Below are 13,714 nucleotides of genomic sequence, written 5' to 3'. Positions count from 1 at the left end.
GGCCTTCGTGGGTAAAAAAAACACTAACTCAATTAGATAGTTTAAATTATTCAGCTAGTTCACCCTGAAATCCATACCCTAATCATAAAAATTGAACTAATACTGCATGTTAAATTAGATTAGGGAAACTAATAATCCCTACTACTAATAATAGTCACTATTAATATCAATGATATGAGCTGAAATATGTTCTGAGAAATCAGTAAAAATCTGATAAAATATTTATATTACAACTATGTATATTTTTGGGTTCATACAGTAAGTATATAGAACAGTTCTCCCAAATGCTTTGTGCCCTTTAGGACTAGAACACGCATTATGTGTGGAGGGGCTGTTTTTAGAGCATATGCACAGATCAATTAAGAAAGTACAGTAATGTGTACTTTGGAAAGCAATAGAACTGGAAATTCCCAACTTTCTTCTCTACAATAGACTTCTGTACCATCAGTCTTTTGCCAAACAATTTCTTAGAATATAAACGTTTCAACAAGTTGTATGTTAAAATACTCTGTCCGACAGACGTGCATTCACACCACAAACTTCATGCATTGGTGTTACAGTTACGTTAATTAAAGAAAGCAAAAAACACCTTTTTGGTCACAATATGACGGATTTAAAACATTTAAACATTTAGAAGCAATCATTTCACTTGTTGGGACTTTGCTTTGCTGCCAAATCCACGCCAATAACTAGGTAATTGCTTTGTACTATGGCCTAACCACAATGTATATGTAAATGTATTGTGCATGGACATTACTGTAGATTTTATGATTCTGGGGTGGGGCTAGTTTCCCCATATTATCTCACATATTTCTGGGAGACCATATTTGCCATATTGGAATTTGTGCCTTATTCAGACCTGATCGCATGGCTGCTAATTTTTGGAGCCCAGTGATCAGGTAAATGCCAACCTGCAAGGGTGAAATTCGGCCCCATGCAAGTCTGCAAATTGTCCAGCATGGCCTGCAAATATCTGCAAATTCATGGGCAAGCCGGTCACTATCTAATGTTTTTTCCAGTGTGTGCAGTCTGTGTGTAGCCCAGGACTTACAGGTACTGTACTTGGGTGCTGCGATACATACAGGCATATCCGGGCTGGAGCTGATGTCACATGACTTCACCTAAAACACCTGGGCACGTCTGTGTTTTCTCTGACACTGCCAGAAATGGCCGAAACTACCCACAAAAACTGGCGGCCATTAGATGGAGCAAGTCAAACATAGGCAAACGCAGGGGGAGGTGGGGGTGGTGTTTCTTGTTGCCCAGAAACCCCCCTCCTCTTGGCAAATGCCTTAAATGATGACAACAATAGCATTTGTATATAATAGAGCTGCCAACACATCATGCAGTTTAGGGGACAGAGCAGAGCTGCTGCACTTGCCTAGTGTACCAGCTTCATCTACCACATTTACTGTATGTGCAGATGAGTGCCCTTAAACATCACAATGAACCAGAGAGTAGCTGCCAGGAGGAAGAGACAGGAGCCTTACCATGAAGTGGGAGATTGGGAGCTTAGAAAGTGTAGTACGGATTCTATTATGTTTGTGTATTTATTTATTTTGATATGTTTAACCTTTTCCTGACCACTTATCTTATTTAAATGTTTGAAACAGCCTATACTATAGCAGAGCCGGATTAAGCCTTCGGGGGGCCTGGGTCACTTTAGATAGGGGCGCCCCTTCCACTTGTCATCACTGGGTGCAAACTGCACAGGAGAATATTACACTGTCAAAACACAGAATAAAGGCAGTATAAACATGTTCAATGGGTAACTGCATTGTATACTGTAGCTATATCAAATAACCAAGATGCAGAACATTTTTAAAAGTTAATATGAAGCCACTTGCTTCCATTATATAATATCAGCATTTGCTTACTGGTAACTGCCATGGAAAACTCTACTAAAGTCATTTATATTGCGCTCTACAAATGTAGCAATATATAAGATATGAAGTTAAAAACATATTATGCAGTGTTGTATTCTCTATGCAAAGTGCTGATCTTACAGTAGTTATGCTTTCCAGCTCTGTATATGCTGAGCACACTGAGAATTACTGATAGCTATATGTGCTGGTGTTAAATGTCCAATTTAAGAGAAGAGTGAAATGTACGGCTGATGCAGAGGTGAGTACATGCTGGCTGTAATTGCTCCCACATGGTCTTCATGAACTAAATGCATATATTCATTTGTACATTACACGGAGTGTCAGCAATCTCTGCACCAGTCTGGCCCTATCTGTATGCTGATTTATTATCTGTCATCATTACCAATGCGCACTTGAACTTACCATATTTCTGGTGCAACTTTTCTACAAATAAAAAAAGACTTTGGGGATGATGCTGAGCTGGAGACATATTGAATGTTTTTTTATGCATGTAAATAGGGTATTTATGCCCATAAACCAAGATGTACGCACCTCAGGTCTACACAAGAACCATATGTACCAGGCTTATGTAACACACAGATTGGATTTCATATACAACTTCTATTCCGTGATGTCCTTACCTGATGCTCTGTCTCTCTCTTTCTCTCTCTATTTCTCTCTCCACCTCTCTGTCTTGCTATTTTCTCCTCTTCTGTGCATCTGTATCAGCATTTGTTTCTCTCCTGCTCCTCTTTGTATCACTCTTTTTCCCCATCTGCATCTCTTACAGTAGCTCCTACTCCACAGGACTGGCTTCATCAGGTTACCCTACAGCAACCAGGCACTATCTGCAGCATGCCTGTGCATGCCACCACTTGGGCACAGTGCCATAACAATGGCACTGCAGCCCAAACGGTGGCTTGGTGTAGCCAGTGCTGTGGTGGCACATGGTCTCTCCTGATTCCAATGGGTCTGGCCGTCCATATAGGATCTACTGAAAAGAGACAGATGCTAGAGGTCCAACTAAGTAGCATATATCACTACCCTGAAATTATGGATTCTGGGTAGCGATATAAATAAGTATATTGCCCCTGGAATATGTATATATCCCCTGGCAATAAGAATGTACACTTCTGGCAACGCGCATGTACCCCCTGGAAATGGGCATGTAACGCCCTCTCAATGAGCATGTAACCCCTGTTAACAAACAAAAAACCACTGGCAATGAGCATGAAACCCCTAGCAACTAGCATAAAAACCCCTAGCAACTAGCATAAAAACCCCTGGCAAGGAGTATTAAAACCCTGGCAATGAGCATTTAGGTAAGGGGGCTGTGAGGATTGGAGGAACACTGGCCCTTATTCTGGTTCACTCGCAAAGGCAAATTCCTTCTCAAATGGACAAAACCACGTGCACTGCAGGGGGGGGGGGGGGCAGATGTAACATGTGCAGAGAGAATTAGATTTGGGTGGGGTTCTACTTCAAAGTGAGATCTATATTGCAGTGTAAAAATAAAGCAGCCAGTATTTTTCCTGCACAGAAACAAAATCACCCGCCCAAATCTAAATCTCTCTGCACATGTTACATCTGCTTTACCTGTAGTGCACATTATTTTGTCCATTTGAGAAGGAATTCGCCTTTGCGAGTGAAGAATAAGGGCCACTGTCTGTTTGCAATTACACATCCATGCCCCAAACAGTGGCGTAACTACTGCAAGGCAGCCCCAGCTGCTGCTTGGGGGAGCAAGCGGCAGCGGGGTCTGTGTGGGCGCCGGCACCCGCTCGAAACACTGACATGCTGCTGCCCGCTGGCTGAGCACCGGAAGCGAGTCAGCCATGACATAAACCACAAATTCCTCCACTGATTCAATTGACTGTACACAGAGCCGGCTATTGGCTACTGTGTACAGGATGGGCGGGGAAGCAGAAGTGTCTGCTGGTCTCTCTGCTTCTCTCCTGCTCCAGCTTCTCTGCTATGTGTGTGACCTCATCACGTCACATGCTGGGTAAACATGCTGGAGAGGAGCTGGGGAGGGGGGGGGGGGGTGCTGGGGTGCGCAACAAACTTTTTGGCAGAGGGGAGCAAAATTTATAGTTACGCCACTGGCCCCAAACATACATAGTCTACATTAGAACACAACTTCCCTGCTGCAGTTAGAAGAGTATGCAAGTGCCAGATTTGCACATCCAGTATGTGGGCAGGAAATACATCTTATATTTATTCTATTCAAACTGGCATACGTTTAACTCTGCATCAGCCTCTTTGAATTTATAGAGCACAATTGTGTCTTTCATTTTTATAGTTCCATAGAGACATGCAAAACAATAATCTGAATGCATATTTGAAAGTAGAACATTGAACCAGAACATGTGGAAATGGATACTTGAAAATGCAACATTTATGTATAAAGTGAGACAGATTTCATGCATCACTGTATTATATTTTGTGCGCTCCTTTGTGATCTATAGAAAATTGTCTCTTGACAGCAAATTTTCTTGGTCTCAAAAGTATATTGAAAATAAAGTAGAAAAAAAGAAAATCAATACAGTAAGAATGATGAATCCAGAGTGAATCAATGTGACAAGCACATAACCACACAGATAGTTAAACAAGAATGAAAACAAACAAACAAACAAACAAGAAAGATCATCGCTTAACCTGTTTTCTCAGAGCTGCCATTGATGGTATTAGTAGGGATGGATGTGAAGATAGTCTTTGCGGTGTCCTTGGTATCAAGAGACTTCTGCTTAATTTTCATGGCTTCCAGTGCTTTGAGCTTCTTGGCATGTTTAGTGCCTTTGTAGTGGGCCGCAGACTGGCTCTACAAAGGAGAACAAAATGAACCATGCAATCAGGCTCATTTCTAAACTTGCATTTTCTGTATTCATGCAAATACAGACACACTTTCAATAAAGGGTACCATACAGGATCATTTTATGTACAAAAAACATACACTGCATAGACTTCAACCCAATTATTTACTGAGTCATATGATCTGCTATATATTTACAGAAAGTGTTGACTGAGTTCATTACTTCTTGGAAATGTTTCGGTATAGGAAAAAAAATGCAGTGTGTGTGGTGTGCAGGGTTTTTGTGTGTGTGTGTGTGTGTGTGTTTGTCTTTGCGCTTGTGTGTGTGTCTGTTTGTGTGAGTTTTATTGAGCCTAGACTGAAATCAAGTAGGATTTGTAATGTTGTCATTTAAACATGGTAATTGTCTAGTTGCTAAATAGATTTTTTTTTAAAGAACGTAACCTATATATTTCAAGCGAACATGAGTCCAGGTCTAAGTAATCAATGGTTTTTCAGCTGCCATTGAAGCACACCTTATAACCATTGAATGCCAATAATTTTGAAGACCTAATACCGACTGTATCATCACAGAATAATATCTTCTTTAACATAAAAGAAGTAATGAAGTACCCGGGTTCGTAGTAGTAGTAGTTTATTATTATTATTATTATTATTATTATTATTATTATTAACTTTGTCTTTGCACTATGACTTTTCAAATATTAAAGTATCTTCTTTCCAACTCTTACTTCTTTGTACACCATGGCCCTTATTCAGATCTGATCGCAGTACAAATTTGTTCTCAAAATGGGCAAAACCATGTGCACTGCAGGTGGGGCAGATGTAACATGTGTAGAGAGAGTTAGATTTGCGTGAGTTATTTTGTTTCTGTGCAGGGTAAATACTGACTGCATTATATTTACACTGCAATTTAGATTTCAGATTCAACACACCCCACCCAAATGTAACTCTCTCTGCACATGTTACATCTGCCCCACCTGCAGTGCACATGGTTTTGCCCATTTTGAGAACAAATTCGTACTGTGATCAGATCTGAATAAGGGCCATTGTGCAAACTTTTAGTCTTACACAGAAATGTAGTTTTTATGGATGGAATACTATAAAACTAATTATCTGCACAACACTGTACAGCAAATTTGACAGTTTTAAAAGATCTGTAGTGCCATGTCTTCATGTGGACAAATGCAAGGGTAACTTGGTAGTGAGGCATCGTACAGTGTATTAGAGTCCGTCATTTATTTGTCCTATGTGCGTATAAATATATGTATATGTACATATTATATATAGTAAGGAGGGGGCTGGAGTGCACAACCTTGCATCTAATGTCTACACACATACATGGGCATTATGCTATGATAAGACCTTGATACATTTATATAATATGTCAGTATTAGAGATGTTACTGTGAGGTCACCGTGATGTGGTTGGTAGACCCACACACACACCTATATATATATATATATATATATATATATATATATAGGTGTGTGTGTGTGTGTGTGTGTGTGTGTGTGTGTAATACTCAATGTCATGTTGATTATTGCAGAAATAATGTCAACAATTCTGAAAATATCTGTATTGTTTAGAATAATTACTTTTTCATCTTTTGTTTTTACAAAATGTGGTGTATATACAGTAGTATACACTCATATTATTAATTGCAAGTTGATACAATAGGGAATGTAATGTACTGTAAGCATTACATAATTGCATTTCAGGTACCCATATTGAAAGAACACTGGATGTTTAATTAAAAATAGTTAAACTTAACATAAATGGCATTCATGCATATTCGATAAACATTAACAGAAACACATACTAACAAAGTACAGTAGGCACAATTAGACAGATAATGTAAATGTAAAAGGATCCATAATACTCTCATTCGAAAAAGCATAAGTCAAAAGAAACATGTATAACAAAATCCTTCTAGGACTTTGGGCCTTATTCTAGTTCACTCTTTCTGACAAAATCCTTCTTAGATGAACAAAACCATGTGCACTGCAGGGGGCAGATGTAAAATGTGCATAGAGAGTTAGATTTGGGTGGGTTGTTTTGTTTCTGTGCAGGGTAAATACTGGCTGCTTTATTTTTACACTGCAATATAGATCTCACTTTGAAGTAAAACCCCACCCAAATCTAACTCTCTCTGCACAAGTAACATCTGCCCCACCTGCAGTGCACATGGTTTTGTCCATCTAGGAAGGATTTTGTCAGAAAGCGTGAACTAGAATAAGGCCCTTTCTGCCTATGCCAGTAATGTTACCATACAGTATATAAACAAAGACTGCCCATATCTCTGCCAAGCTTGTGTTCCATATAGTAGGAAGAAATGGCAATGTCGTTATTATCATCATTACCAATGCGTATTTACATACATGGTATGATTGTCCCAAGTGGCAGCGTAAACAGTAATAATATTAATATTTTATATTTATTCAATTTCAAATTTACATATACTGTAGTAGAAAACATGTTTGTGCAGATAGTGTTTTTGCAACCCTTATGTAAAAATTCTGTTACACATTTAAAAAAATTGTTATTTCTGTTCCAAAAATATGTTTATGTTCCCCATTTTAGGAGATGTAAATGACAGCTAGAGAATTAGAGCAAAACAGCAATGCTCTTGCATAGTAAGCGAGCTCATCATTAATCATGTCCTACATAAACCTTACACTGAGTGAATCTGTATTCATTATTTCCAAACTGTAATCAAAATGTAATCTATCAGTCGTTTGCACAAATTAATGTAAATTGTTTTAAGCAAGCATCAGCAGCAAGTTGATTACCCTTTTCGGCTGTGATGCAAAGTGATAGTTATATTATGCTATGTCCTATTGTCTAAGTGATTGGTGAATTAAGTGACATTTATGCTCCCTAATAATTCATCACTTATTCAAATGCAATTTGCATAGAAATCCATAGCATAGTTGCATTCTAAAATAGAAGTGAGAAGATGAACAGACAAAAAGTTTTCTCTGAAATTGTTTTTTGGTATTCTTTTATAATAAAATGAACCAAACTACAGAAAGCATGTATTAGGCCAGGCATGTCCAAGCTGTGGCCCTACACATCCCAGCATGCTTTGCCTTAAGTATTTCCTAATAGCAAAACTGTGGCAAGGCATGATGGGACGTGTAGTTTCACAACAGCTGGAGGGCCATAGTTTGGACATGCCTGTATTAGGGTAACATCCTTCTCATGTGCTCTGAGAACTAGAGTACTTGAAACAGAGCTAGTTTTTCATTTAACAATATTCGCCAAAAAGCCTATAAACGTGGACGCAACAATATAATTTTGTGCATTTTTATAACATGGATGAATCTGTTACATGCATAGCAAATATATATATATATATTTGCTATGAATGGCCACAGCAATTTGTGAATGGCCACAGCAATTTGTGAATGGCCACAGCAATTTGTGAATGGCCACAGCAATTTGTGAATGGCCACAGCAATGTGTGAATGGCCACAGCAATGTGTGAATGGCCACAGCAATTTGTGAATGGCCACAGCAATTTGTGAATGGCCACAACAATGTGTGAATGGCCACAGCAATTTGTGAATGGCCACAGCAATTTGTGAATGGCCACAACAATTTGCTCGCTCGCCAGGTAGTTTGCAGAGGGGAGGGAGGAAAGGGGTGGACAGTGGGAACCCCCAGCGTTTCATGAGCATCCCCATGAAGATACTGGGCGTTCCCATGGGTACATGGGCAGACCAATGCCTGCCAGGGGCGGGTGGCTGACATCACATGATGTCAGCCGCCTGCCCTGTCTTCACCCCAGCGGCCACAAATATGTCAGTTGAGACTGACTTATATTTGCGAAGGCAATAGAAAACATTAAATGGTTGCCGACCATTGAATGATATCTCCTGCCGTGGGCACATGCGAGGGTATGTGTCTTCATAACACATCCCCCTTGGCTGTGAGGTGCAATAGCGGTGGGGAGGTGGGGCAGGTATTTACTGGGGTGGCATCACAGGGACTCTGTAAGCTGCAAGCTTTGCAGCTTACCCAGTCAATTAGAATCACCCGCATAGTGTAGTTTGTGTGTGTGTTGATAGATATATATTTACACACACATATATATATATATATATATATATATACACAATCATAGAGAGAGAAAGCAAGAGAGAGAGAGAGAGAGAGGTCCAAAAGACCACAAAGTTATTTTGCAGGTGCCATGTTGAAATAGTAAATATAGCAATGTCCGTCCTAGAAGTATCCACCAGGAGCTCAGGTAGGGAACAAAACACTGTTCAATATTCTCCGAATTTAATAGATAACACTTTCATAGGTAATGCCTGAAGATTGCCTCACAAATACCTACCACATCCCATCAGATTCCAATTGTCACCTCAACAGCTGTATATTTGCATTTATGTATATATGTATATGTTCAATATTTACACTGTTGTTTGTAGGTCTTGATGGCCCCCATATTGATCTGTGTTAGTATAACTGATACAATAGTAATATACTGTATAGGTAAGTGAGACTGCAAAGTGGATGTTTTTTTTACAGCTCCTGTCCATGTTGTACAGAATGGTGGGGAATATGCATATATACTAAAGACAGACAGGTATAAATTCAGCACTTTACACTATGCATTTTCATATGATGCAGGTATTTCCACATGGACTTTTTCTGAACATTTGACATATGAATATTTGATTCATGATGGTTCCCTGAGGAAGGTCGTTGACTGAAACAGCTGTTCAGATGACAATTAGAATCTAGGTGTTGCCTATGAAGCTGTTATTCGTTAAATTTGGAGAATATCGAACAGTATGCTGGTTGGTACCCTACCCAATCCCCCGGTGGATGGGGCGGACATTGCTAAAGATATATGAAACAGGTCCACTCTGCGCTTTTAGTAAAATGAAGTATGAAAATTGGCCATTGCATTCCCAGGGTAAATATAGCGGGGGGGGGGGGGGGCAGACGGCACTCACGGTGTTTAGAATAATAAGAAGCAATGCTGAACTTCTATGTACTTCTAATATGTATTTATTTAAAAAAAATGTCATCGGGAATAACAGTGCGGAAAATACAGACAACTTATATACCCTTACACAGAAGGCGACTAAACCATGTGAAGCATGGCCCTCCCCTCTGATATATATACAGTATATGCTATAGGTACTGCTGCGTGGTCTGTTCTATGGGTTTATTGCAAATGTTGCACATGGATTGATACTCCTGATGACGGTCCCAAGAGGACAAAAACATTGGGTGACTTCTTGATTTATACACCCATGAAGGTTTGAATACAATACCCAGCATTATAATTGCAAATTAGAGTCTGGTGAGTGCCTCTTACTCATATATATATATATATTAGGGAGGCCAATCCCGGGATCGGGATCGGCGGGATCCCGGGAATTTGGCCTAAAATAGGCGGGATTTCAATCCTGGGATTGAAGCGCTCAATCCTGGGATTACTGCGGGCATGCAGAATACACTTCTTCTTTAAAAGCCGGGCAGCGCTGAGCACCTTACATGGCTCAGATGTGCTGCCCGGCTGCTAGTACTGACCCCCGAGGTGCTGCTGCTGCGGCGGCTGTGCACGGCGCAGCGCAGCGCGACGTGATGTCAAGGGTCACGCTGCGCAGCCCAGCCGCCGGCATGACTCCTTAATCTTCTGTCTATTGTATTCGGTCGCCCAGCCACCCGGTTGCTGTGCCTGTGCCGCCCCCCAGATACCCGCTCGCTGTGTCGCATGCTGTGAGGACCGGAGAAGGTCATGCTGCCTGTCACTGGTGCTGTGTAAGTGACAGTGCAGGGCAGGGGTGATGGGAAGGATTGGGGGGGGAGGAATTAGTTGGGAACAGTGGCATTTTTTTATTAGGGAGGCCAATCCCGGGATTGAGCATTTTTCAATCCCGAATCCCGGGATTGAAAAAATGCCCTGGGATTGGCTTCCCTATGTTGTGTATCCAGCTCATTGAGGGTACCGCTCCAATTAATCCCCCTACATATTAGTCATGAGTGATTTCCTTATATTATTCATGACTGATATTGTGCCTTCAGATTATTAAATGTAAACTTTGTGCATGAGTTGTGGTGCGCACTTGATATACCGCCTCCTGCTGTCAGCAGAATGCGGAAGCGCTATCCACTATTGTATATATTTTTCATTATTTCACTTTATGTATTTTCTCTTTTTCATGTATTTTGTCTATGTCTTCTCATATTGATGCGTTTTTGTTTGCAGAATTGAAATTAGTGTTGTTAAGTGATACGCATATATTGAGGGTATTGGCTACCATGGCCACCGCCTGGAGACCGGGCCACTTCCGGGGACTGGGGAACCACATTTCCTTCCCCCTCCAGCGTGCGCGGCAGATTGGTTCCACACTGCCGCCTGTACTTCCGGTATACGGAGGCGGTGTGCGCTGTCTGAGGTGACGTGGGGAGGGAGCGGGAATGTGCGGACGCTGCACCTGAGGTTGATGGCCTGAGTACCAACAGGTGAGTATGCCATTAGATGCCTTTTAAATTCTAGGTCCTGAGTTCAGTGTCTTGATGACCCCTCTTGATGAAGGTGCTATCAGCACTGAAACAGCCGTCGAGGAGACGTGTAGTGTACATTTCTGTTTAAGCATTGTATCTGCCTGATGGGTGTCCATATATGCTCTGTATCATCGTGAGCTTGGATCTATTAAACCTGCATTAAGCCACCTGTTGAATTGGATCTTCTATGACTGGTGCCGGTAGTTCTGTTACCCTTTGGGATCACATACAGGACTTTACCCCTATACCATTGCATGACCTGGCACGGTCCCTTCATCATTAGTCAGCGTGTGCGTTTGCTCTATGGACTATATATATATATATATATATATATATATATATATATATATATGGGTATTAAACATAAGCAATCTCTTTTGGGCATATATGATATCATCAGATATCATGCCATCACAATAATGATGGTTATGCATCATTTGTAAAGAATAACCTTTGGAAGGGTCTGTATAATAACATGCATTCACTATTCTGGCTGATTTCAGTCCTATCACGACTTAGCAGCTTTACATTTTTTGGGAGTACTCACGTAAATTGATCTTTTATCTCAGACTTGTGGCCCCATACAACTAAGCACATACTGGGCGACATGTACTGAGCCTTGAAAAGTGATACGATGGAGAGATAAAATAACCAACTAATCAGTTTCTGTCATTTTTCTGACCCAGCTTGTAACAAGGCAGTAAGTAGTGATTGGCTGGCACTTTTTCACTCTCCATTTTATCACTTTTCAAGTTAGTACATCTGGCCCAATGTGTCACACTTGAAATTAGCCTTGGTATGCCACAATACCCTGAAATTAAATATTTTCTATGTCTACCCTATATCACACTGCATATATTTCATGACTGCTTATAAATAGAATATAATAATAATAATAATAATTGTAACAACAACAATAATAATATGTTCTATGCCAGCTTTAATGCCTGTTCAGGGTAACAATACCATTCATATCACTATATTAAGCTATATAATCTTTAGAGTGCATATTTTATTATGGTTTACTATGTTTAAATACTACTTATATCTATTGGCAGTTAAAAAGATCAGACAACAGAAAAGAGAGAAACAAATCATTGTAAATTTGTAAAGGGGATAACAAAAATGAAAGCCTTGATGCTTAAATACTGACTAGGATCATCATGCCTTTGACCTGGTATGCTGAACCATGAAAAAGGACAGGACAAGCATACATATATCACAAGTGCAATAAGGATTAAATTTCATATTCAGTTCACACATTGTTCAATACATAAAGATCTTATGAGCCCTATAAATCCCCTTGTTTTCTTCAAAATGCATCAAGCATATACAGGTAAATCATTGCCAGAAAGAAGAATGGCCGCCAGCAGCACAGACATTTTAAGACTGTATTGACTTTTTGAGTAATTTTTTAGATATTGTATTATTTTTCTCTGTAACCGTAACTGGTGTTTTTTATATAATACACTGTTTAGCTTTTTTTATCGTATCTGTACAACACAACTGGGTTTCATGTCTTATGTAACCACTGGTGTTTTGCAGTGTATGCAATTACTGCAAGTTGTGTTTATTTCCATTACGAAAGAGTAAAAATGCTCTTTAAACCAAAATATTTATCTAGAATTTCTTCTATAAAAGTAATAATCTACAGTGTATCCTACCATATGAAGTATTTCATATTCTACATAATTACTTAAACCATACTGTAGTGGAGATATTATAAAACTTTGAACTGACATCTAGTTATACGTTGGGCTACACAGACAATTTGTAAACTATAATTCCCAAGACTATATTATGCCAGGTGTTTTGGTTTGCAGAAGTCTGCTGATGGATCCAATTATTAAGTCATCGCCTCAATACTTTACAAGTAAGGAACACTTCATAGAAAATTCAATTTTATTTTAATCTCTCTTGATGGATGGATATACCTGCTTGGATGGGAAATGCAATTTGATGCCATGTATTCCAGGAAGGGGCACCTGTCCAATTTGATGAATCTGTTTGACGAGATTAAAACACTTAAAAATCAAAATAAAACATTTGCAGGAAGAAAAATAACTAGGCAAAAAAATCAAAATAACTAAGGAAACATTGCATGCATTAGGAATATTTTCAAAGTTGTTGGTAATAATTTAGACCTACTATATGCAAAAAGACCTTCTGTTAAAAAACTTTTTGCATTCTTAAGGAATGGAAATGCAATGTGAGGAAGGAAATGGTAATTATTGTAAGAATCTATTTTAGTAACAGTTGTCATAGAAACAAAAATACATGAATTATGCAATCAGCCAGAAAGTTGATTTACAGTTTAAATCCAACACTTTAGAAATGATTTCTGATGGGATGTTTTGTGCCTAATCTTGCAAAGTATTAGTTTGTTTGTGAAGACAAACAATCCTAGTGATTTCACAAATTCATGCCTCATGCTTTGAGCCAATCCAAATGGAAGTTAGTTACAGTAATTAAGTAATAATGAATAAGCTAAAAAACTAAGTTAATGTTG

The 13,714-nt window shown here is 39.4% G+C and overlaps 1 protein-coding gene across 4 annotated transcripts in view; it reads right to left on the bottom strand.

The window, feature by feature from the left end:
* ZNF385D (zinc finger protein 385D) overlaps positions 1–13,714 on the bottom strand; it is a 304,400-nt gene that overhangs the window by 73,374 nt on the left and 217,312 nt on the right. For 2 of the 4 annotated variants that reach the window (XM_083188744.1, XM_083188746.1), the window contains 2 exons: positions 13,140–13,208; positions 4,524–4,686 (listed from right to left, as the gene is read on the bottom strand). In XM_083188744.1, the coding sequence (XP_083044870.1) occupies positions 4,524–4,686; positions 13,140–13,208 (232 nt within the window). The remainder of the gene's footprint in view (positions 1–4,523; positions 4,687–13,139; positions 13,209–13,714) is intronic. The other 2 variants (XM_083188745.1, XM_083188747.1) reach the window with 1 other exon arrangement.

The sequence above is a fragment of the Crinia signifera genome, chromosome 5 (assembly GCF_055691185.1).
Source record: "Crinia signifera chromosome 5, ASM5569118v1, whole genome shotgun sequence".
Lineage (NCBI taxonomy): Eukaryota > Metazoa > Chordata > Amphibia > Anura > Myobatrachidae > Crinia > Crinia signifera.
The sequence above is the reverse complement of the archived record's forward strand: the minus strand, read 5'-3'. Positions and strand labels throughout refer to the sequence as shown.